Source organism: Prionailurus bengalensis, chromosome A1, assembly GCF_016509475.1.
Source record: "Prionailurus bengalensis isolate Pbe53 chromosome A1, Fcat_Pben_1.1_paternal_pri, whole genome shotgun sequence".
Taxonomy (NCBI): Eukaryota; Metazoa; Chordata; class Mammalia; order Carnivora; family Felidae; genus Prionailurus; species Prionailurus bengalensis.
The window spans coordinates 171,376,917-171,403,189 of record NC_057343.1 but is presented as its reverse complement, the minus strand read 5'-3'; the positions used below and the strand labels follow the sequence as shown (position 1 = coordinate 171,403,189).

The window sequence follows — 26,273 nt, the reverse complement described above, 5'->3', positions numbered from 1 at the left end:
ATCTAAGATTACTTTATACCCAACAAACATGGGAAAAGTTAATCATTTTCTTCTCTGTCAATACTGTCTCAGCAATCAAAACTTAATCTGTATGGATTGTAGAAAATAGTTTTTAATTGTAGAGACAAGACCTAATCTTCTAACTTTATATGAGGATCTTCATAAAGCACAAATAACTAGGATAAAGGGTTACCATGATTTTTGAAAGTTAAATGTTGCTACTTTTCCCAGGAAGTTTTGCTCCCATCCAACAAATAAATCTTAATCTAGCTCTGTATATGTTTAACTAAAAGATTCCTATTTCCTCATTCTGTTTATTCCCTTTTGGGTTGCTACTATTTCTTTTGGTTGGACAGACTAAAACAACATGCTGGACTTTTCAGCCAAAAAGCCTTTGACTGTGTAAAAGTCTTTACTTACTCAAACAGAGGAGCTGAAAATCTCATGGGAACATTCCTCACATTTTTGAAGCATAAATACAAAGGTATATCCCATTTGAGCCAATGGTCTAAAATCCATCTGTGGCTGAACATAGTGAAAAAAAGACCCAGGAACTAGAAATCATGCGAGATTTTGTAAAAGTATTAATGGTGTTAAAGTATGTTACAATGTGCAGTTTTAGAAACCAATTTTTGCAACAATATGCCTTAGCAGGGAATAAAAAGAATAATATAGTTGTTGGCTTTCTATGCAAATTAATTTAGAAGCAAATGTATATACATTAATGAAAATAGCTCAGTTAGGTACTTGTAACTTCCTTTGTTATACCAGCCAGAATTATATTAAGATTCTCCAGAGTGTTTTTGATTGATTTTTTTTCTGTCATTAATCTGGTCCAGAAATGAATATAATACCCTAGAGTCAGTTTGCTTTTTACCCCTCACATCTATCAAAAGTAACCTGATAATATGTTCATGGGTACAGAGGTCTCTAATCTAATACATTATTCCTGTGTTTGATCCAGGTGTTTCTTACTGTTTTGAGTGAATAGTTCTTTTTAAATACTTGCTAAGTAGTTACTTATAGGAAGAAATAATAGAAGCCCCTCCAAAAGGGTGAAGGATGAAAAAATTAGGTAACAGGAGGAAGAAAAACAGCACCAAAATGGCTCCATTATAGATGAATATATGTGCACTGAACTAGACTTGGTGTCAGAAATTTGGAGTGTCAGAAGTTTGGGATGAGTCTCAGCTCAGCTGTCATGTACTAGATTATGGTAGCTGGCTATACCTTTCAGAATCTTAGTTTCTTCAAGATTTTGGATTTTAAAAGAAATTTGCATGTACCATGCTTATAAACGTAAAGTTATTCTTTTTTTTTTAATTTCCAAAAGAATCTTTATTATTTTCTTCTTTTTCTTTTTTTGTTTGTTGCCCCTTGGATACAAAAACCTGTGAGGATTAACTACTTCCATAGAGATAATCTAAAATCTTGGTGATATTCTTTACTTTAATGAAATTGAAAATAAATCCATACAATAGAAATGTGATGTTTCTTTAATTGATTTATAAGAATCATAGTTCTTGAAAAGCAAATGAACCACTTTCTTCTTTGGTTCCCAGTTAAAACTCCAGATGATAATTATTTTTTTTCTTTCTTTTTTTTTTGAAGATAATTATTTTTAATCAACAATGCAAATTACTTGACAATGCAAAAGATCATAAAAGTTAAGAAAGGGAAATTCTACTCAGTTCCTTAAATGTCTATAGTCATTTTGGCATCCTATTTGCCATCACGTTTCAGTTAACTGCCCCATGCTAATATAGGAATCAGCTGACTTTTGCTTTTTGTTTTCTATATTACCTACAACAAACACTGAGTAAGTTAGTAATACTTTGGTTCTCTTTAGTTTATTCTGTTGGCTATTTGTTTAATATGTATAATGATCAAATACGATGATATATTCAGAATAATTTTATCCACATTTAATATGTATGTGGATTTAGATACATAATTATTTCTATAGTGTAACTTTCTGAAAACAAAGAGTACCTTGGAATTCCTGTTTATTCTACTAGTCATCCAAAATATACCCCCCCATCTCTCTTGTTATTTCCTATGAAGTTCAGGAGTCTTCAACATTACCCTCACTTCTGAAATCACCTATGAGTTTGGGCATCCCCAAGACAACCCTCAGGTTTGCTAATTTGTTAGAAGAACTAACAGAACTCAGCAAAGACATTTTAGTCATGATTACAGTTTATTACAGTAAAAAAATAAAGATTAAAATTAGCCAAGGAAAAGGTACATAAGGCAGAGTCCAAGATAGTTCCAAGCATTGAGCTACCCATTGTCCTCTCCCAGAGGGGTTGTGCAGAGACCATTCACTTCTCCTAGTAGTGATGTATGACAATTTGCATAGACTATTGTCAACTATGGAAGATCATCACGCTTTGGTATTCAAAATTTTTACTGGGGCTCATTCACGTGCACATGGCTGACCCTGGTGTCTGGTCCTTCCAGAGGCCAAATTAATACCATGGCCTAAGGCTCCTAGATAAACAAAAACATTCTTATCAGACAGGACATTCTAATGCCTAAGAGTCAGGCAATGGCAAAGGCCAGCCCTCTCTTTGGACATTGTTAATTCTTAACTGTACAACTCCCAAGTCTATGTACTCCTCACTTTTCTTCTAGACTACTGCAAAAAAACTAAAAGTCTCCCTGTTTCCTTAATGCTCCCTAGAACCCATTTTCTATCAGGAAGCCCAAAAGATTTTTAAAACATGAAACAGGTTTGTTCATTTCAAATGCTCTGTTAACTTTTCATTACACTAAGAATAAATTCCAAACTCCTTTCCATGGCTTACAAATTGGCCACGATCATTCAGAGGATGCCTCTGCACTCACAGATGCTGCATTTCCTCCTGCTCCTTGGATGGTTAACTTTTTAAAAATGCATTAGATCTTGTCTTGAATATGATGTCTTCATGGTGGTCTTTCTCTCATTGTGTCTATAGTTTTCTTCTGTAGTCACTGTTGAACACATTAACACCTTCTGTTATTTTCCTAACACTCATTATCAACTGACACTGTCCTCTTTACTTTTTTAGTATCTGTCTTTCTCTACTAGCATTAAGTGTCCTGAGAGCAGTTACACTGTCTTTTTCTTTGGCACATTAGAACAGCAGTTGGTATATAGCATTGATTCAGTAAATATTTGTTAAATGCCTGGCTTGCTGACTGGTTCTTATCCATTGGTTTCTTGGCATTGATCTAGTTCTTTTCCTATATATGGCATTTCACAAAGACCATGTTTTACACTACATTTTACATTCAGGTTACCTTTTACTGATACATTTGATTCTGCCAAATTATATTTCTCAAAATTGTAAAGGCTGTGTTCATTTATACTCATTCATCTGAGTAGAAATACTCATATTCCACATTCACTGCATTTGTGAGATCTAAATATCTAGACTGGCCATTAAGGGCTTCCCTGGAGTTCAAAACACTAAAATAAAGCATTGCTACAAAGAAAGGATCATAATACTGATTTTCAAACAGCATAGTTTCTTAATAAGTTTTCAAGATTTATTAAGAATTTTGTTTTGGTTCAGCTTTGTTATTTCCTAGAATACTGTCTGCTTAGCTGCAGACAGACACATTTTCTCTTAGTATATTTAAAGGAACATCTTTGATAGTTGCCACAGGGTCACTCAAAGCAGAACAGAAGAGTGCCTTATTCTTCAGCTTGGTCCCTGGATGAGGAGTTTCATAGCAGACATGCTTCTTATCAAATGTCAAGATGTGCATATTGGACTGCATTCTACCTTTTATGACAGTTGTAACACATCTCAGCTGTCTTTGTAAGGCTTTTTTTTTTCATTAACTGTCAGTGGATTGGAACCGTAATAGATTTTCCCTGCAAATATTATTCATAAGCAATACTTCACTGTAGTTTACTTTTTTTAAGTTTGTTTATTTATTTTGAGAGAGAGAGAGAGAGAGAGAGAGAAAAAACAAGCAGGGACAAGCAGGGGAGGGGCAGAGAGAGAAAGAAACAGAAGATCCAAAGTGGACTCTGTGCTGATAGCAGAAAGCTTGATAAAAGGCTCAAACTCACGAACCATGAGATCATGACCCGAGCCAAAGTTAGATGCTTAACTGACTGAGCCACCCAGGCGCCCCATTTCGTTGTAGTTTAAATGAATAGGTGAAGAGCTCATTTTAAAAATCAACAACAGTATTTTAAAAGTTTGGTGAGTTTTGAGAATTCAGTTACCAAAATACATTTTATGGGCTCATCACTGGTCTTGTGGATTTTGTCCATCTATCTATCTATCTATCTATCTTCTACATATCTATATTTTTAGAGAGAAAAAGTGCACACAAGCAGGGGAGGGGTAGAGGGAGAAGTGGGGAGAGAGAGAATCTTAAGCAGACTCAATACTCAGCATGGAGCCCAATGCTGGCTCAATCTTAAGACTGGGATTGTGGTCTGAGCCAAAATCAAGAGTTGGACACTAAACTGACTATAACCTCTGTAACTGCTAATTTAAAATATATGAAGGTAGCTTATATGTACTTATATCAATCATTCTTATTAACGTAAAGAGTTTGGGAGCCTTTAAACAAATATATAAAAAGGTTAAAATTCACAGTATGTTTTATTTGTCATAATGCTCAAAACTGCATTATTTTTGAGGTTCTCAATTCCAGAATTATTAATTTAAAACTCATAATTGTTTTGTTGCTCATATTGAGTTCCAAACTTATTTTTCTGTTAGATTCACAAATCCATAATTTCACTTTTGCTATTTCACTTAAATTTTAGCTATATTTTTACAACAAGCTATAAGCCTCTGAAAGTTAGATTCCCCTTACACCCTAGTATGCCACATTTTCCAAATATTTTATCTCCTTTCTCTCCAAACTGGCTCCTCTACAACAATCTCTTTTCTAAAAGTGATTTCATTATTGTTTCCAGTTCCTTAACTTAAATATGTACTTTTCCTCTCTACTTCATGTTTTTCTTCTCCTCCGTAGCTAAGAATTCTTATTAGATCTTCTCCATAATGTCTTAAGTTTGTCCTTTACTCTCCAAGCTCCTGCTGCTTATCACAATAAAGACCTAGATTGCCTTATATAGCTCCCACATTGGTTTCCCAGTTTATTGCTGGAATAGATGTAACATGTCATGGAACACATATAACATTACTCTTTTGCTCAAACATCTACCACTTCATCTGATCCCATTTATCTTTAGTTATTTTACCTTATCCATTTCTTTTCTTAGATTCCATACCCAACTTGGGGCTCTAACTCATCACCCCAAGATCAAGAGTTGCCTGCTCCACTAAGCCACCCAAGTGCCCCCAAAATTTCTATTTTTAAACGTAAACTCTATACCTAACATGGGGCTTGAACACATGACCCCAAGGTCAAGAGTTGCATGCTCCACCCACTGAACCAGCCAGGCACCCCTATCCATTTCTAATATGAGCTCTCTACCTCAGTTCAATTTGAGATCCTCATTATCATCCTCTACCCTCTGTCTTCTTATAGTTACCTCTCGACGAGGAGTCAGTGGGCCTATTGCCAAAGGAATGACTAGGCAGAGTTCCTGCTGGATCCCTAAGTGGATGGGACCACCTCCAGGACCATGGTTGAGCAGGGTGGAAATGTGATTATGGAACCACTTCTGTATCTCCAGATGTTAGGCCTGTTACCTGGGATGCAAGTAGATTTGGCCCCTGCCACATCCCTGAACACTCTCCTGCCAGGGCCTGTGGGGGGGTTTCTGGGTCAGAAGAGCTGCTTCTGTACCATGGTAGAGTGAAGCTGGAGCCAGGTCACAGAGCTGCTTCAGGGCCAACAGACAGCAGGCCTGTTACCAGAGGCACCAACAGGCATGGGTTTTCCTGGGTCCTTTGCTGGAGATCCTTTGTGGATCAAAAGGGCTGGAGCCGAGTTCACAGGGTGGGCAAGGATGCTTCCAGGTCCGTAGCTGGGACCACATTACTGCCAACAGGTGTTCCACCTGGGCTGGGACTGCCTCCTCAGTCTTGTTTCCACTGGGGTTGCACAACCTCCTACCTGGGTCCCAAGGTCCTGAAAAAGGCACTTTTGTTTATGGATGGCTGCCAAGTTGTTGTTTCTATGAGGGGATGAATGCTGGGGATGTCCTATTCTGCCATCTTGCTGGTATCAATTCATACATGTAATTTCAAATATGGCAGCATACTAATTTTAACTTGTAAAATTTTTATGGGGAGAATTACATTTTCAAAAGAATTGGCTGCTTACCTATAGTTCACACTATCTCTTTCAAAGTATCAATAGAAAGGATGAAAGGTGCCTTAAGTTTGGAAGCTGGACATTTGCCTTCCTCCTCCCACTTGTAAAACGTGTACATACTTTCCATTCTGCCTCCTCTTTCTACCTTCTAGTCTGTTTCCTATGAATGGAATAGAAGGAAGGCAAGCACTTGTCTGAATTGGAGAGCCTATGCTGCATGGCGTAAGATTAGACTCTCCTTCACTTGGCTCTGTCACTCATCATCTGTGTCATGCTAGGGGATTTTCATTTTTTAAAAAAATGTTTTATTTATTTTTGAGAGAGAGAGAGAGTATGAGTGGGAGAGGTGCAGAGAGAGAGAGGGGAACAGAGGATCCAAAGTGGGCTCCGTGCTGACAACACAGAACTCGATGTGGGGTTGAACTTACAAACCATGAGATCATGACTTTAAAGTTGAAGTCAGACGCTCAACCAACTAAGCCACCCAGGTGCCCCTGCTAGGGGGGTTTCTAACCTGAGTTGAAGGTCATATGTTCCTTCTATTATGCTAAGTGTAATACAGTCATCATAGCAGAACTGTAATGAGGCCTAGAATAAGGGCACATAGTAGTAGGAATGCCCAAGTTTTCTAGTTATAACTATAATAATTATTATTGGGGCATCTGGGTGGCTCAGTCAGTTAAGCATCCAACTTTGGCTCAGGTCATGATCTCTTTGTGGGTTTGAGCTCTGTGTTGGGCTCTGTGCTGACAGCTCAGAGCCTGGAGCCTGCTTCGAATTCTGTTTCCCTCTCTGCTCTTCCCCCACTTATGCTCTGCCTCTCTCTCTCAAAAATAAAAAATAAGCATTAAAAAATTTAAAAAAAATATTATTATTATGTAGCTTGGATTATAAAAATCTAGATTGAATTAGGAAAAGTTGAGGATTATCATTTTTTCATATTGTGCTTTATCTTTATTCAAGAAGAGAACTGATGAGTTCCAGTGTCACACAGGCTGTCATCAGGATTTGGAGGACAGTACAATACAAAATTCAATTGACTCTAAAGCCCTTCCTGAACCTTCTCTTCCTCCTGTTCTTCTTACCTGCTTCGCATATACTCATACTCTCATGTTCCTCTTTGACTGACTTTAGTTCATATCCCCTTTGAGACCTGCTGTAGTAGTTCATTCTACAAATTTATCCCATCTCTATCTAAATTAGAATTCTCTTTTCCTGAATAGTATTATATAGCACTATACCCCTGAGGTAAGAAATAATTAAGATAAAGAGTAAAGAGAAACTTTTTCCTCCTTTCTGTATGGGAGAGGTGTATTTTAAATGTGGACCTTGATAATTTATATAAATTACTAATTGGTATATAAGTTTTAGAAAGAAGATTGTCTTAGACTTTTAAAAATCTCTTCTGGATTCATTGTTCCCTTTCCTCTGTTTCAGTTGATTTATGTCTCTATTAAAAAAAAACCTTCCAGTCTATAATTATATTGGCAATTTTTGTCTGCTTTTCACATTATTTTCAAGGCTTTCTTCTTGGTTCAAATGGTGTGTTTCATAGAGCTTGATTTTTCTCCTATTCTCTAATTTGTTATAAAAATTCACTATGGTGGTTTAAATATTCATATTGCCTTGAACAAATTCCTCTTTCCATGAATTCCAAAGTTTTTTTTTTTTAAATACATAGTTCCTACTTCACCTGTCCAACTTTTACATTTATGAGGTATGATAATAGTTAGGTGCAGATCTTTTCTTACGACTAGAAATTTTAAACTAAGCTGTGATCTTTTAAAATTAAAGGAGTAGGAGCTGTGAAGAGTAAAACAAATTCCAAAGCTCAGAATTTCAGACTTTACAACACCGTATTAGTAAAACCGCAGTTCTTCTTTTTCACAAAATTGTGCATTACTAAGATGAATAAGATTATGTCTTCCCAAAGAATATATCTTTTTCCACAGGTAATCCAGTGATATGGATTGGATACTATGGCTTAGTGTATAACCTGGTGAAAATGTCATGGGAACTTCGGGGAGATGATGAGCAGGATGGATTTAGAAACAAAATATTGCAAACATTACAGAAGACCAAGGATCATGAGAAAGACAGGCGAATCCATAATGCAGTAAATATAGCTCAGGTAAGATAAAAGCCAGGGCAATAAATTGGTACCTCCATTATCAAGAAGTGTTTGTCCTTTCTCTCTAAGGAAAAGAGAATGTCCATATTCAGTGAGTGTCAGTGACTCACAGCTGGGAAAACCATTTTTAAAATTGAATACTGATCTAGGTTTAGTTAAAGATAAGAGTGTTGGTACTCTTTGACTAAGAAGCTTGAAGAGAGGAGGTGATTTGGGGGAAGGAATAACTTCTGCCTCAGGTTTGTGACTGTGAGAATTTTAAGTATACTGACCATGCATTCCAGTTTGCCCAGGTTAGCCTGGTCTAGGCCTAATTTTCTAGCTTTCTAATAAGAAAGTAATGAATTAATTCACTCTCAAAAGTGTCTCAATTTGGATAAGTTATTTTTAGTTATCTTATTTGTAAGTTTTTCTTTCTAGCGTTAGATAATATAAATTGCAAATCTGGATTCACTAACACTAGTCTTTTTCTTTAAAGTTAAAAATGTATTTTACAAGTTCTTGGTTTTTCTAGTTCTGTTTGAATGACTACATAATTTTTTTTCTTCACTTTCAAAGAAAATCATTATGAAATTAGCTATCCATTCTTCATGAAATGCAAATGTGATTTTCCAGTGATGCTTTATCCATATGGTATCCTATGATATTTTTAATCTCCTACCATTTTTTTTCTTTTCTATGTCTTATTTTGAGCTAGGTTAATTTGTTTGTTATCCTAAAGTACACTTTTTTTTTACCCTCTCATTGAAAGTTTCTGATTCTTTCTAGTGTTTACAGATGCAATTATCCTAACACCCTTAATATCCTGTTTTCTAATAATAATTAGGGATGTGAATTAATGTTAACAAGTAAGAAGAACAAATAATGAATTCACTCTGCCTAATCAATTGTCAAAGCATATGGGTGGGCCATCATTGCAACACAGAGTATCTACCCTCTAGATTCTTAGTAGAAAACAAAACCTTAAACTCCTTGCTTTTTAAACATAAATGTGATTTCGAGTAAGAATCTTTATGGAGGACTATCTAAAAATATGCATTCCTTTTCTCTAGATGTCTAATATATTTTTCACAGAGAAAGACTGTCAAGAGCTGTCCACTTGAACTACGTTGTTCTGGATTCCGTGGGCTTGCTTTTATGCAACCACGCTTCAGTTTTATCCTTACTTGTGGACAGAACGTAGAAAAATTTTAAAATAATCACTACTGGATCTATTATAGTGATGACCACTATATCATCGAGTATCCTCTTTGCTGAGATTTAAGAAATAAATCTTTCTTAGTTTCATGTGCTGTCTGAACTTTATTATTATTTTGGATAAGCTGCTCAATAGAGTTTTTAAAAAAAGGAGAGTCAAATTTTGGCTAGTTTTGAAATAGAAACAGAGGACGACATGCATTCATCTCACCGAGTCTTATTATTTTGTCTTTGTTTTTTCATTTTACATGAATTTTCAGTTATTCATATTATTCTTTGGTTTTGTATCTATTTTTATATGCCACTTCACATCTCAAATGGATTGTATACTGTAACCAAATATAAGCCAACTCAAATTTGTCATTTCTATAATTAGAATTCTATTTAGATGCCTGCTTACAGGGCCATTCATTTGGTATAGGATAGTCTTCCTTCTTCAAAATTTTACTAAGTATCTATAGATAATTGCATTTGACATTCATAAGTCAGTTAATCGGACATAGCAAATATTTTTTGTTTGCTAGGTCCAAGGAAAGACCTTTCTTTACTCAAGCAGTCAGCTCTGAGAATAAAAGAATAGACAAAAGCATAACCACTAGATGGGCTAATTAGTTTTTAATGTTTAGTTAGAAGACTTCTAAGGGATACTTTCATTCATTTTAAATAGTAAATGTATGGAAAGGCAAGTTTTCCTCAGAGAAAAATCTAAATTAGAAATTTCTAAAGGCAGTTAAATTAACTTAGGTATAGTACATATTTAATATAAGAAATAAGTTTAATTTGCATTAGATAGATTAACTAAAAGATACAATTCACTCTAGATCTATATTATAAGTTAGGTAGAGATAGAGACATTTAGATTATTGGATAACAAAATATATGATTTATGGTTATAAGTAATAGAGTGCCTAGTCAGTGTCTTTGAAATATCACTTAACTTAGTTTGAATTCCTTTATTTAATAATAAGATACTACAAGTATATACACTAAAAAATTAGTATAAATTTTTTTACCAAATTCATTAAAAAATATGAAATAAATATGTACATATTAGATCCTAAATCTATTTTGCCATGCTGAATTCTATGGAAGACACAGGAAGTCCAAAAAATGACCTTTATACAATAATTTTTACTGTCTTATTCAGACGACAGAAGATTCAGAAGATGGAATGTTATATGTATGGCTATTCCCATCAAAGTTCATGGTACACAAGGGAGTTCAGATGTTTGGTTTCTAACTTTCTTCTTATATTAATATGGAATACGTTATTGTCATCTTTAAGTAGTACTTGAGCTGGAAACTTAAATGATGAGTTATGTTAAATGACTCAAGGGAGCAGCATCAAAGAGTGAATCTCTTAGATAAGGAAATGTTGTGAGCCGAGCAGAAATAAGAACACCATGTAAGAAAAAGCCATTGGTTTACTTGCCTCGTTGGAGAAAAAGTCTTGGATTGGGCAGTAGTAGGCACTATATTTGAAAGTTATGTTTGGGTTACCAAGCTAAAGTCTTAGAGACTTAGAAATGGTTTCATAAAAATAGGAATGCTAAGTAAAACAATGAGTTTTGGGAGAAAAGTGTTCTAACGAACAATTTTAATAGGTGGGTAATTTATGTTGGGTAAAATCATGTATACAATTTCTTATATCTTTTTAAAATAATGAATAATTGCTTAGGACTTTTGGTATATTATTAGAGTAATTGTCCTCATTTTAGTCAAGATTCCCTATATTCACATCCTTGGCATGATTCCTTCTATACTCAAATTCTTGGCTTGATCACATGACTTGATTTAGAAAATAAGACAATATCAATGTTATACAAATGGGAGATTTAAAAACACTTATGTATTGGGGCCTGCCCTCTCTTGTTCTCGTGGAACCCTGTAACTGCCATGTGAGCAAATCCAAATTACCCAGATGGTAAATGAGAGACCGCATTGTGCAGAGACTAGTCATCCTAATTGATCCAGTGCCTCCTCCCGAGACTAGCCAGTTCTTAACTGACCAAACAGCTGACTACAGACACATGAATGAATCCAGCTAAGACCAGAAGAACCATTCTGCTATCTCTACCTTCAATTGTTGACCTGTGGAACTGGGGGCTGAATAAATAGCTGTTAAACCTTAAAGTTTTGGGGTGAATTGTTTGCATAGTAAGAGGTTTGCGAGAATTGCATAAATGAGACTTCAGTCTGCTAAATTGTTCAATGTAAATATTGCTTTTTTTCTTTCATATTTATCATTTTTAAAAGGCACTGATAATAGATTTGTTGAGCATGTGCTGTGTGCCATGTGCTAAGCACTTTACATTCATTAATTATTTAATTCTCATACAAAACACATGATATTTGTATTTTCATGCTCTTGATTTTACAGATGAGGAAATTGAAACTTTAAATAAGGAATTTAAACTTTTTGAGAGGTGAAGTAATTTACCCATGGATACTGTGGTAAATTACATTGCTTGCTTTTTTTTTTTTTTTAATTTTTTTTTTCAACGTTTATTTATTTTTGGGACAGAGAGAGACAGAGCATGAACGGGGGAGGGGCAGAGAGAGAGGGAGACACAGAATCGGAAACAGGCTCCAGGCTCTGAGCCATCAGCCCAGAGCCTGACGCGGGGCTCGAACTCACGGACCGCGAGATCGTGACCTGAGCTGAAGTCGGACGCTTAACCGACTGCGCCACCCAGGCGCCCCATTGCTTGCTTTTTCTAATGTTGAAGAGTCATTGCATTCCCGGAATAAAAACACTTGATGTAATAACCTTTTTAATATTGTCATATTTGCTTTGATAATATTTTGCTTAACATTTTGCATCCATGTTCAATGGGTACAACTGTTCTCTAATATTTTTTCCTTCAATGTTTTCTTATAAATTTTTGTATCAAAGTTATACTGGATTTATAGAATGAATTGGGAAGTGATTATCTTTTTTTCCTATTCTCTGGAAGGATTTTGTAATATGTCATTTCTTCCTTAAAAATTCTGTAGTATTTACAATGGAGCCATTTCATCATGGATACTTACAGAAAGTTTCTAATTGCAGAATAATTTTTATAGTTATATACCTTCCTATACTTTAATTTTCCTTGCATTAGTTTTCTTTCTTTTTTTTTAGGAATTTCATCTGCATTTTAAAAGATTTATCAAGGTTTTCACATTATCTTTCTATGATATCTTAAGGTCTTTAGGATCTGACATGGTATTATCTCCTTCATTCTTTACTCTTGTTATTTTTGCTTTTGTTTCTTTTTAAGCTGTCAGGCCAAGGGTCTAATCAACTTCTTTGTCTTTTAAAAAGCAGCTTTTGATTCTCTTGATACTGATATTCTGTATTATATTTTCTCTAATTTTTAATATCTTATATTAGATTTATATTTTCTTCTGATAACTTCCTTTCATTTAATGTGTTGCTCCTTTTCCAAAATTATTAAACCATATTTGTCACTGACTTGCAGCTTTTTTCAAATATATGATTTTAATACTATTAGTTTCTCTCTACATGTTAATTTAGATGTAACCTGAAAGTTGTGATAAATAATATTTTAATTATCATCCAATTCAAAAGAGTTTCTAATTTCTACTATTATTTCTGTTTTGAGCCACAGATTATTCAAGCTCATCACTTAATATTCACATATAGGGAGATTTTGCTATTACACTTAGGATTTTGATTTTTGTTGAATTCTATTGTGCCCAGTGACGATGCTCTTATTATTATATATTGTATTATTTCATCCTACCCCTTCATTTGTCTTGTGGTTACACCTTTTACTTGTTACCCAAGATGTGACAAAGTGAATCCTTGTGGTATTGAAGTCTAATATAAAAAAATTTAATATTTTCCTAGACCTTAAAACAGCCTTAAAATATTGTAACTACATTTATTTCTCTTTACTTACATAATCTTCCTGTTGAACATTTTAGTTGTGTGTGTGTGTGTGGGGGGGTGTTTGTGTGTGTATATGTGTAGGTTTATAGATATCCATATATTATTAATATGTTTTACAATCAGTATTCTTTAGACTTACCCACATATTTACATGTTTCTTTTCTTACTCTCCCTTCTTAAATTTGTGGCCTTCTCAATGGGATTATTTTTATTTTGCTCAAAGAAAATCCTTTTGTATTTTAATAATATCTCTTGTTGGCTAATTCTGTCAATTTTTATTTACTTAAAAAGGTTTTTATTCAATTTAATTTTGAAGGATAGTTTTATTGGCCAAGAATTCTAGGTTGGTATTAGATATGACATAAAGTTAAGTGTCTAATCAATTGCTCTGTTTATTCTTCTCCCAGGCAGTGGTTTTCCTTGCATCAGTTTTATGACTTTGGTCATAAAGGTTTTTTTTTTTTTCAGTTTATTATTAGCTGGTATTTTTCTAATGTCAGATTGCATATTAACATGTCTATAGTAGGTTTCAAGAATAATGTCTAAACTAACTCCTTTAAATTCCCCACAAGTAATTATGACCAAGTAACAATTATGACCAAGTGAAAATTACCAAAGTGATTAGCATCTGTGCAGTTCTCAGTTTTTCTCTCCGTAGTCACTGTGCTGTGTTCTCATGTTACTCCTGTGTGATCTTCTCTCCTAAATTCCACAACTGATATCCCTTCTCTTTATGCTTAATTTCTCTGAATAAAATAATATTCATATTTATTTCAGATTTTAAAAGCTGCCTTCTTAAGGGAGTTAATCGTGATACTGTAAAATAAGTTAACTTCTCACATCTGAAGAAGTCAAAAGCAAACGATTTTAAAATAGTGCACACATAGGGTCTATAGGTGTAATGTATTACAACAAATAGTTTGAATTTATTAATATTGTGTGTTCTTGTCTGGAATAATCTCAATAGTTTCTATGTAACTTATCTTTGCAAGTGTGTTTAATTTTACAGTAGAAGATGAGCATGGTAAAATCAAGGTTTCCTTTTCTTTCTTTTTTGACACGCATTGAGAAGACATTCACAGTCATAAAACTACAAAAGTTATTTATGACTAAACATTTTTAGTTTTCCTTAATAGCTTACTAATTCCCCAATTCCATTGAACCACTTACATTATTAGCCTGTGACACCTTTTTTGGTAAAAAGTTCTATGGTATAAAATGGGCATAATCTTTCTTTTATATGTCATAAAAACTGTCAGTTTTTAGGTGCTCCCTCACTGCTCCATGTGGATAGAGAACACATAAAAAAAAGCTATGAGGGCTTGTGTCTCAGATGCTTCTTTTTAAAAAATTTTTTTTTTTTTAAATTTTTTTTTCAACGTTTTTAATTTATTTTTGGGACAGAGAGAGACAGAGCATGAACGGGGGAGGGGCAGAGAGAGAGGGAGACACAGAATCGGAAACAGGCTCCAGGCTCTGAGCCATTAGCCTAGAGCCCGACGCGGGGCTCGAACTCACAGACCACGAGATCGTGACCTGGCTGAAGTCGGACGCTTAACCGACTGCGCCACCCAGGTGCCCCTAAAAAATTTTTTAAGATGTTTATTTATTTTTGAGAGACAGAGACAGAGACATAGCACAAGCAGGGAGAGGGCAGAGAGAGAGAGAGGGAGACACAGAATCCGAAGCTGGCTCCAGGCTCGGAGCTGTCAGCACAGAGCCCAATGAGAGGCTTGAACCCACGAACGGTGAGATCATGACCTGAGCCCAAGTTGGACGCTTAACTGACTGAGTCACCCAGAGGCCCCTCAGATGCTTGTGTCTAAAATAAAATAGGTTTTCCACTTTTATTCAGTTAATGCAAATGACTATGTTTATAGCACAACCTTTGTTTATTCTTTCCTTCCTAACACCTTGCTGCCAGAACCTTTCCTCATGTAAGGTAATCATCATATTCCCTACACAGAGTGAAACATAGCCGTAATTATAAACTATCATACATTATAGTCAGAAGGATTTATTTCAGAAGGATTGAATATACCTCAATGTTTATGGAATTAAGTAGAAATTTTATCTTTTTATACTTTAAAAATAAATATGCAATTCATATGATAAACTATTGAAGTTAATGAATAAAATTTTGTACTTAATACCTCAATTTATCTGCATCACTGGTAAACCTTTTACTAACGATATTATATGTACTCTCATGTCTTACATGTTTTTTTTGACCATAATAGCATTCTATCATCTATAATTCTCATTCTATCTGTTTGTGAAATCTGATCCTTAATGGAGGTTAGAGGAGAGGTGAAATATTTAATAGCATATTTGAAATGAGAAATAATTCTAAATAGATCCCTAAACATGAGCCCTTCATCTGACAAATTCAATATAAACCCAAATGTTGCCTGAGTATTTGGGATAGAAATAAAATACCGTCATATACTCACAGTGGCATAATAAACAAATGTTAATTGATGTGCTTTGTTTGAAATACTTCCAGGGAGACTTGCAATGAGCAAGACTCTTCTGTAGAGGCAATTCGGCAACATATGTCGGCACATGTAGGAAAAGTCATCATGTATAAATGCTTTCTGCCATCTGGCATATGACCTAAAATATCAAAAAGAAATATGTACAGCTAAAATGAATATGTGACTTTATTCAGAGGACCTTTGACTCATCAGGTAACATACTTCATGGTTAACATTTTATGGTGAGGTCTTTAAACTAAAATTCATTTTTTATTCTTAATGATATTCCCATACTCGTGATGTACTCTACAAAGCAGCAAACTAGAACTCCTAATAGAACTCCTTTCTCAGTACCTACCTCTCTCCTCCTCCACATATGGCTCTTCTTTTGACATAAATAGAAAGTCTGAGTGTGGAAAGGGAGATGTATTTTTGGAAGAGTACAGTCTCTTTAAATACTTATCAACAGAATTCTAATGTAACAGATACATTGTTTTAGGAGAACAAAAATATTTGTAGAACTTACAGTGAGCCAGGCACTGTGCTAAGTATCTTACATATATTAACTCGTCTATACCTCATAACTCTCCCACCACCGCCGTGATCCACCCAGATGGGAGTGTCTGAGTCTAAACGTGATTAAAATAAGTGGCTGATGGTGGATACATCTATGAGTGAACTTAATCCCAAGGCTCTGCTATTTCCACTCTGTTGTGTCCTCTTTCTCTAAAATTAAATATAAACAAGGCACTAACATTTATTGAAGAATTTTTTATATCAGACACTGTGCTAGAAAATGTATTCAATTTTTGTGTTTAACCTTTATAACAACACTGTAAAGGGGAGTATTATCACCTTCCCATTTTAGAAATAAGGAAAACTTCTCAGAGATGTTAAACAGTTTGTGCAAGATCACACAACTAGAAAACGGATATTCCCATATTAGTCCTTTTCTTAATCTACTACATCAGTCTTTCTCAGACTTTACCACATATAGGAGGAGGGCCTGACATTCTGTATTTATAATATGCTACCAGGTAATGACAGATAATGATGGTCCAAGGACTGCAATTTTAATAGTTCATAACTAGTAATAATAGTTACTCATGCTGTCTTCCCTTGTGAGATTTTATAACTCCTGTAGGAAATATCTTTTGTAACTACCAATGAGTCACTTCTATTTAAAATTTGAAATTTGAAGAAAAAAATTACCATTTTTTTCCTGCAAACAAGTTAAATATTTCCAGCTCTAGGATTACTTAAGGACAGGTGAAGATACAAAAGAGACAGAGAGCAATAGACAGAGGTAGGATTTGCTGTAAACTCTTTTGCAATGGCTAACATCCTATTTCTTTCTCTTTTATTCTCTTATGTCAAGCAGAATATAAGCTAGCTTACTTTTTGATGTGTTTACTACATTTCCCTAATTATTGACAGAAAATGAAGAACTCTGGAGAGACTGGCTTGCTTATTTATTTGCTTATTTATTTATTTATTTTGCTACCACATCGCGATTCCTTAGAGAATTTCCCTTTTTGTTGATTTATCCATCTTCTTGAATGTTTTTTGTTGTTGTTTGTTTTGTTTTCTACCACCATTATACCCAATACAAAGACGAAATGGTGGACATCTGCCCCTACACGTAGCTAGAACATGTGTGTGAAAGAAATACTCTCCAAGAACATCACCTTTCCAATTTTAATACTAGATTAGTAAAATTAACATAGATATTCCAAAATTGCCATTTGGTTCTTAGTAAAAAAATTCATTTCAACAATACAATAAAGAAAATCCTGAATTTTAAAGCCTACGTGGACATTGCTAAAAAGTAGGGACATTTGATAAAAATGTATGTAATGTATAAATAATGTTAACAGATGGAATTTGAGGTAATGTTTATTGGTAGGCTAAGTTGTAGTAAATTTGTGAGTTTGGAGTCTATTGTAAGGAATGGCCATTAATATTTTGTGTTAGTTTACTTCCAAGAAGTATAGATATGTATTTATGCATAGTTGGCATTTAAGTCTCTGGATTACAACATTAGAATAATGGCTTTAAGAGAAGGAAGACTCTTAAAAAGAGATAGCTATTGGGGCGCCTGGGTGGCTCAGTCGTTTGGACATCCGACTTTGGCTCAGGTCATGATCTCGTGGTCCGTGAGTTCGAGCCCCGCGTCGGGCTCTGTGCTGACAGCTGAGAGCCTGGAGCCTGTTCAGATTCTGTGTCTCCCTCTCTCTCTGACCCTCCCCCATTCATGCTGTCTCTCCCTGTCTCAAAAATAAATAAACGTTAAAAAAAATTTTTTTTTAAAAAATTAAAAAAAAAAAAAAAGAGATAGCTATGGTAGTAGAACCATGATTCTATTTTACAGATTTGCTAATGTGAAAGTGACAATATAACAAAATTGTTTTCAGCCTGGCAGAAATTGTATCAAATCCTCTCTGGGGTAAAGTGCAAAGGCTGAAGCTTTAGTGCTGCGTCCTTGGGAATTCTTAAAAGAAACTGATACTTGAACTTCCCACTGCCTACTAAGTTAACCCTCACAAAACTCAGAGAGTAGTTACCATTAACTCCTTATCACAAATGAAAAACAACTCAGAACTAAACTAAACACAGAGGCCTAGAGAGGTAACATTTCCCAACGTTTACATTCTTTAACAAGTGGAAAAGTCCTGCTTGACTTCAGATCTAACTGCGAAGCCCATATTATTTCCTGGTACTTCCTCTGGGAAAACAAACAAAATCTTTTAAAGATAAGGCAAATATACATTTGACTGATATTTGAGGCTATATTTCCATTGGTTGAATGCCTTGAACGTCAATGGGGGAGAGAAGTTTACCTGGGCTTTCAATCAGTGAACCATATGAGAGATGTGGACATGCCTTCATTTTGCTTCATGAAGGAACAGACATCTGATCTACAGGTTATCTGGTCTGGGAGGGAAGAAAGCAAGGAGTAGCCAAATGAGACATAATAAAAATAGCATCAACATTCTGTACTGCAGGGTAATGTCATGTCTGGAAACAATGCGTTTTGCCAGAAATATACCAAAAACTATTTTTGTTCATTCGTTTACTCACACATTTATTCTTCCATCCCTCTCAGTAATGGAAGAGCTCATAGTAATATATTTATGCAATACTACATATTATTATTGATTTTGAAGTACCTTTTCTTATAAAAAGATTGAGCCAGGGAGGATAAGCAGAATAAAATGAATTGGTACTGACCACCTTGCCTGAGCCCACCCCAGCTGGAGGTTCTCCATGCACCTGGTATCCAGTGAGGCATGCAGCAGGTGACGCAAGTAAGAGGGGAAAAGCTTTTGTAGCCAGGCTCAGATTGGGGCTGCTGCTTCTGGCTCCTACCCACGCAGATTTATTCACAGCAAGCAGCTGTTGTAATGCTTTCATGTAACTCCTCCCAGAATACCTTGGCTGCCCCAAATCTAGCTAATTCCGCCACCAGTATAAGTAGTGGTGCTCTGCAGGCAACAGCCAGTCTCTTCATGCTCTTATTCTCCTTTGTATATCTTGACTCTTATGAGACTCAAGTCAAGAAACACTTATACAGTAGTGCTCCCTTATCAGCAGTTTTGCTCTCAGAGGTTTTAGTTACCCGTGGTCAGCCGTGGTCCGGAAGCAGACGATCCTCCTGACCCACCAAACATCAGAAGGTCAATAGTAAACTTAATGCTAAGTCACGACGCCTGCGCCATTCACCTCCCATCTCATCACATAGGCATTTTAACATATCATCACAGAAAGAAGGGTGAGTACAGGACAATAAGATGTTTTGAACACAAAAACCACATTCACTGACCTTTTATTACAGAATGTTGTTACAATTGTTCTATTTTATTGTTGTTAATCTCTTAATGTGCCTAATTTATAAAATAAACTTTATCATAGGTATGTATGCATAGGGAAAAACAGTATATATAGGGTTCAGTACTATCATGGTTTCAGGCATCCACTGAAGGTCTTGGAACGCATCTCTCATGGAGAAGGGGGGCATCCTCTGTACTTCTCCATTTTCTAAATCCAATCCAGATGGTGTGTAGACACCCACTGTGACAAGACAAAAAACAGGCCTTCGTTGAATCTGCCAATTCCATACCTTATTTTATTGGCACAGAAAATGTTGAGGATCTCAAAATTGAGCATATGAAGTATTTGACTAAATGATGAACCCCAGTATTAAGTCTGCCGGAGTGTCAAGTATAAGATGAAGGAAACAATATTCAAAATTAGTGAAGAGATGATTTTCTTAAATTTAGTTAAAAAAAATTTTTTTTTAATGTTTATTTATTTTTGACAGAGAAAGAAAGACAGAGCATGAGCTGGGGAGGACAGAATCCAAAGCAGGCTTCAGGCTCTGAGCTGTCAGCACAGAGCCCGACGTGGGGCTGGAACTCACAGACCGTGAGATCATGACCTGAGCCGAAGTCGTACGCTCAACCTACTGAGCCACCCAGGCACCCCTCTTAAATGTAGTTTAAGAAGAATAGACATATTGGGGTGTCTGGCTAGTTCAGTTGGTTAAGCGCCAGATTCTTGCTTTCTGTTCAAGTCATGATCTCATGATTTGGTTCATAAGTTCCAGACAGTGTGGATCCTGCTTGGGGTTCTCTCTCTCGCTCCCCTTCTTTCTTCCCCTCGCCTGTGCTTGCTCTCTCTCTCTCTCTCTGAAAGTAAACATTTTTTATTTTTTAAATATAGACACCTAAAGCCCTACCTAAAAGATGAGAATAGATTTTATCTTATCTAAAGATAAAGGATGAGATGTGGAAAAGAGATTTCAGGTTTCATTTGATTCACTGAGGCCATAAAATAGGTAATACAAAAATCTCTGATTCTATTTATATGTACATTGGAAGGTACTTTCAGGTGTTAGTGTAATTCCTTAATACATTTCAGCTGTACTAATTTAAGGCCAATGTGCTCTAGATACAGTTTTACATTGTTAAGCTATCACTGTTCTCTCGAGAACTGAACACTTTGTTTTGAGGCTTTGGATTTGATGTTGCATTTGAGTTTTTACTACTGTAACTGACATGTACCAGGGCAGTGATGGATTGAGTCTACCCCAAATCCAAGCATAATGAGTAAAATTTGCTTATATATTTACTTACACCTCTTAGAATTCACCAGAAGTGCCAGATGCATTTACTCAAATGATTCCAAAAAGTAATTGACCTCAACTAATTTCAAAATGCTTTTTATTTCTGCATATGTTGAATACTTTTACAATTTAAAAAAGATGATGTTTTGAAGGTAAAATTGACAAGTCTTGAAATTAAAAATGTAAAGATGTGAAGGAACCAAAACTGTAAATCAAGTAGTTGGGAAGTGAAGATGGGAAACTTACATTAAATTCAGAAGAATTTTTGTACTCTTTCTGTAAATACTTTTAAATAAACTCTATGAAACAGAATAGCCTCATTTAGAACACTTCCTGTTATCAGTCAATATTTTTAGATAGTTAAAACTCAGCCTAAAGTGGGATGAGTTCTGGAAAGTAAATCTTTCGCAGCTGCTTCAAGGCACAGAAACCTTTTTTAAAATAGATACTCCTTAAAGTCTTTTGCTCACATGGTCACAGAGTAATGCTTACATGTTCCAATATCTAATATCCCCACGCTAGTCTTGATAACTAGAGTCATTTCTTTTATCTTGAGAAACCTACCCTAGACACCATATTCAGCAGATGTCAAGGTATGGAGTATGTGACTGAACATTACATTTTGTTTGATACCTGAATGCTGTGAATCTATTTTTTTAATGAAGATAATTTATTGTCAAGTTGGCTTACATAAAACACCCAGTGCTGATCCCAACAAGTGCCCTCCTCAATTCCCATCACCCACTTTCCCTCTCCCCCAAGCCCCCTCCCCATCTATTTTGGATTATATATTGTGTTTGTGTACTTGTGCTTTTATTCATAATAACTTCTCATGTTATGGAATTGATTTGTATTGGACACAAACTATAAGTAAAAGGAAATAGCTCAAAAAATACGGCGTTGTAATTGCCTTTGAACAGGTGAACCTGTAGTCTTTGAGACCTTAATTTCCTCAAAGTCACAACAGCTATGAAGTGTCATAGTTTCATTTTTTGTTTCAAACTGAATGCTCTTGCTATGGTTTTGACCTAGTTAATAAGATAGCAACAACTGGGAATAGTATGAACATAATTGTTCGTTCAAACTGGATACTATAAACATACATGTTTTTTGCATTTTACTCTTTCCCAGCCTCCAGAGCTTTTACAATAATCCCTATTTACTTACCTGCCTTTTGCTGTTTTCTTCATTGCTTTGACCCTTTAGTTTTTCAGTTTTATCATGAGATTGTTGTCATTTTTTCCCGTTATAATTTTGTCTGATTAATGGAATAGTCAGTCTTCAAACAGTAATTTGATTGAGCCAAGCTGATCTTGGAACCTTAGAGTTAAAGTTAGATGTTCATATGCAGAAAAATATTTTCTGTTCCTTAATTTCCTACCATAAGATCAATAGGCATATAAAGTGAATCCTGAATGACTGGTAATAAACTGCCTGAAGATGGATAATACTGAATAAAAAAATGTAAAAAACTTAATGAAAGGAGGCAGCATCCAATTTATTTGCAAGAAGGATTTCCTAACATGAACATATTGTGAACATTAAAAAAAATGTAACACATGAGATTTTGAAACCTGCATCTTCATTTATTATCACCAATTCTAACCAAGGAAAATATGCCTCTAGCCATTTCAAAAGAAGTTGTAATTAAAAATCAGTCATGGACAATATTGAACATAAATAGGAAATTTCAGCAAAAAGCTCTTTCCTAACTAAAAATTGATTAAATATTGTAGAATTTTTGTGCTAGATATTTTAAAAAAATATTATAACTTATTAAATTTAATTTAAATCTAAATCCTAGAACATCTTCAATGTGCAATAAATACAAAGATCTTTTTGTTTTTTACTTAACACAAATTTTGTTCAATAAACATTTTCTGTTAGCTTGAAAGAAAATTCACATTATGCACAGATGAAACTCTGTTTTAATAAAACATATACTTCAACTGCTTAATTTTTTTAAAAAAATGTTTATTTATTTTGAGAGGGGGATGGGGGCAGAGAAAGAGGGAGACAGAGAATCCCAAGTAGGTTCCATCCTGTCAGTGCAGAGCCTGATGTGGGGCTCAAACTCCCCAACCATGAGATCATGACCTGAGTTGAAACCCAGTTAGTTAACCATCTCAGCCACCGAGGCACCCCCGATTGCATAATTTCTTAATAAATATTATAAATAGGAAATTCTTGTATGGGAAATGTACAAATTGAAAATACAATTATATCATCAAATTTTTGTAACTTCAAGACTGGTTTTGTTCATGCTTAATTGTTTATTTCACTAAAAACTGTTACAATTTTAAAAATCTTTTGGGAATCTGCTTTTATTCTTAAAAAGATTATTTTTATTTAATAGGAAGAATGTGACATTAGTCAAAGAAAAAAAACATACGTTCATCTTTTATACAAGATTTTTTCCTCTCATTTAATTCTATTTCAACAGATTGCTTTTTCTTTTCTTTCAACAGGCTGAGTTAAATGACCCAACTGATCCCTTCACTAATTATAGTGCAAAAGTCTCATCAAATGTAGGGGATGAAATTTTCTCTAAATATATAGGATGGAGAATTGCCACTGCTCTTTCCAAACTATTTTTCCCCTCCACCGATGCCTACGTTCTTCCTTTGAAAAAACCAGTGACAAAACAGGATCAAATGAAATACCTGAACAAAAAGGATTCCGTGAAGAGGAGAGTTGTACATGTTACTATAAGGTAAAGTGAAGCACTATTCAAAATAGTCCTGTTATTATACTGCATTTCAAAATCATACAAATTATATATAATCATGCACCACATTATTTAACTCCATTTCTCTTTTTTTCATTTCAACTCTGGGCTCCAATGACTTCTAGGTATTCTGTCATATGCAAGTACCCTCTTCTTAGAAACTATTTCCTCATGTTTAAAATAGATATTGTTATATAAGTCAATGTTTTAATACAGTGAAGCGTCCTTCCCAGTACTGACCTTCATTTGCCTATTTTACCCCTATCTCTCCCTGATTAATTGCTTGTGTATCCTTCCAAGGTCTCTAAAATATAAACAAAATAAATTATACTTTAGATTTTCTCTCCATTGTTACGTGAAAGCCTACTAAATATATTTGGCATCTTACATTTTTTATTTAACTTCATTTCTTAGAGATTCTTTTTCATTCCAGGAGACAGGGAATTTTCTCATTATTATTTTTTAAATAGGTTATGATGTTTTCCTTAGTATGGATGTCCTACAGTTTATTTTTAATCAGTTTCCTTTTGGCATCTGGGTTGTTTTAGACTGTCTGCCACTACAGACTACAATAGAATTGAAACTTCCACATATATCTTTTAATGCACATGAATAAATTCTTGGAAGTGTGATTTCTGAGTCACAGGATATACGCCTTTGTGGTTTTGGTGGGTATCTTCTAATTGCCTTTCGGAAGAATTGTACTAACTTATATCGTCACTAGCAATATATGAGAGTACTTGTTTCTCTTCAGTCTTTCCAATGGAGGATTTGACAAACATTTGGATTTTGATACTCTGAAAAGTGAAATATTTCTAAATACAGTTTTCTTTTTTTTTTTTTGACATTTAAATTATATTCCATGTATGCAAGGCTGGTTCAACATTATTAGATTGTGTAATCCACAGCATCAATAAAGTAAAGATGATAAAGTATATATTTAAGCAAGTAGAGCAGAACAGTTTAAGACTAAAGTAAGTAGGCGCGCCTGGGTGGCTTAGTCAGTTAAGCGTCTGACTTTGGCTCAGGTCATGATCTCATAGCTGGTGAGTTCGATCCCTGCATTGGGCTCTGTGCCTATGGCTTGGAGCCCAGAGCCTGCTTTGGATTCTGTGTCTCCCTCTCTCTCTCTGCCCCTCCCCAGCTCATGCTTGGTCTCTCCCTCTCTCAAAAATAAACATTAAAAGAAATAATTAAGAAAAAGACTAAAGCAAGTATAAGAAACTAAATTAACAGAAAGTCAAAATGAAAATAGAATACTAGCATCAAAATATGGTTTGACAAAATCAAACACCAATTCAGGATAAAAACTGAGCAAACTACAAGTGTATGGGAACCACCACAACATGATAAAGAAGATAAATAAAAACCTACAGCTAGCAACAGACCTAATAAGAAACTTAAAGCTTTTTTTAAATTTACATAACTTTTATTTAATTTCTAAGTTCTTATTTTTTATTATGTTAATTTAATTTTTTATTTAAATATAGTTTTCTTAAGGTGAGTGGTTTGAATAACTTCATATGTTAAGAGCCTTTTATTTTTTCATTATGTGGGAATTAACTCTTTATTTCTTTTGGCCATTTTCCCCACTGAGTTTTTATCTTTGCACGAACTATTACCTATTAATTCATGTGTCCCTTTGTCTATGGTAAGAACTACAAATGTTTATTTTTCCCTATATATTTTATTTATCTTTAAATTTTGCTTGTAGCATTTTTTGCTATTATCATTTTTCTATGTAATTATATCTATTTAGGAAAGTTCTTTTCATTCTAAGATTGAAATGTTATCACATTGTTTTCTGGTACTTTTAAGGATCTATTTTGAACTTTTTTTTTTAAAGACTCTTAAATTTTTTTTTTAAGTTTATTTATTTTGAGAGAGAGAGAGAGAGAGAGAGAGAGGAAAAGGGCCAGAGAGAAAGGGAGAGAAAGAATCCCAAGCAGGCTCCATGCTGTCAGCACAGAGTCTAATGCAGGGCTTGAACTCACGAACCATGAGATCTTGACCTGAGCTAAAATCAAGAGTTGGACGCTTAGCCGACTGAGCCATCCAGGCGCCTCTGTTTTGAACATTTTAATCATTGGTCCAGCTGAAAACTTTTGTGTGTGAGTTGTCAATCCATATGGCTACTGAGTTGTCCCAACAATATTTATTGAGTCCTCTATTTCCTTTCAGTATTTATTCTGATGTAAAATGTTATGCTTATTAAATAGTAAATTCTTATTATTTTCTTTTTCTATATTCTAAAAGAACTTCAGTAATTTGGAATTATCTACTCTTTCAAGGTTTGGTAGAATTCCCTCTTTAACTTCAGTATCTTATGCCTCTTCTCAGGGTAGCTCTTTGTCAAATGTTTTGATTTTATATGTCCATTGACAAGGTTGATTCAGCCACAATGCATAGGTACAGCTAAATTCAGTTCTTACTATTTGAGATCCATGCCATAAAAGTATCTGAAGTATCAATCCTGA

At 34.7% G+C, this 26,273-nt stretch overlaps 1 protein-coding gene across 2 annotated transcripts in view; it reads left to right on the top strand.

Moving 5' to 3' along the window:
- Positions 1 to 26,273, top strand: part of TMEM232 (transmembrane protein 232) — a 204,348-nt gene that overhangs the window by 75,332 nt on the left and 102,743 nt on the right. For both annotated transcript variants that reach the window (XM_043595221.1, XM_043595212.1), the window contains exons 12-13: positions 8,193 to 8,371; positions 23,537 to 23,781. In XM_043595221.1, coding sequence (XP_043451156.1) covers positions 8,193 to 8,371; positions 23,537 to 23,781 — 424 coding nt within the window. The remainder of the gene's footprint in view (positions 1 to 8,192; positions 8,372 to 23,536; positions 23,782 to 26,273) is intronic.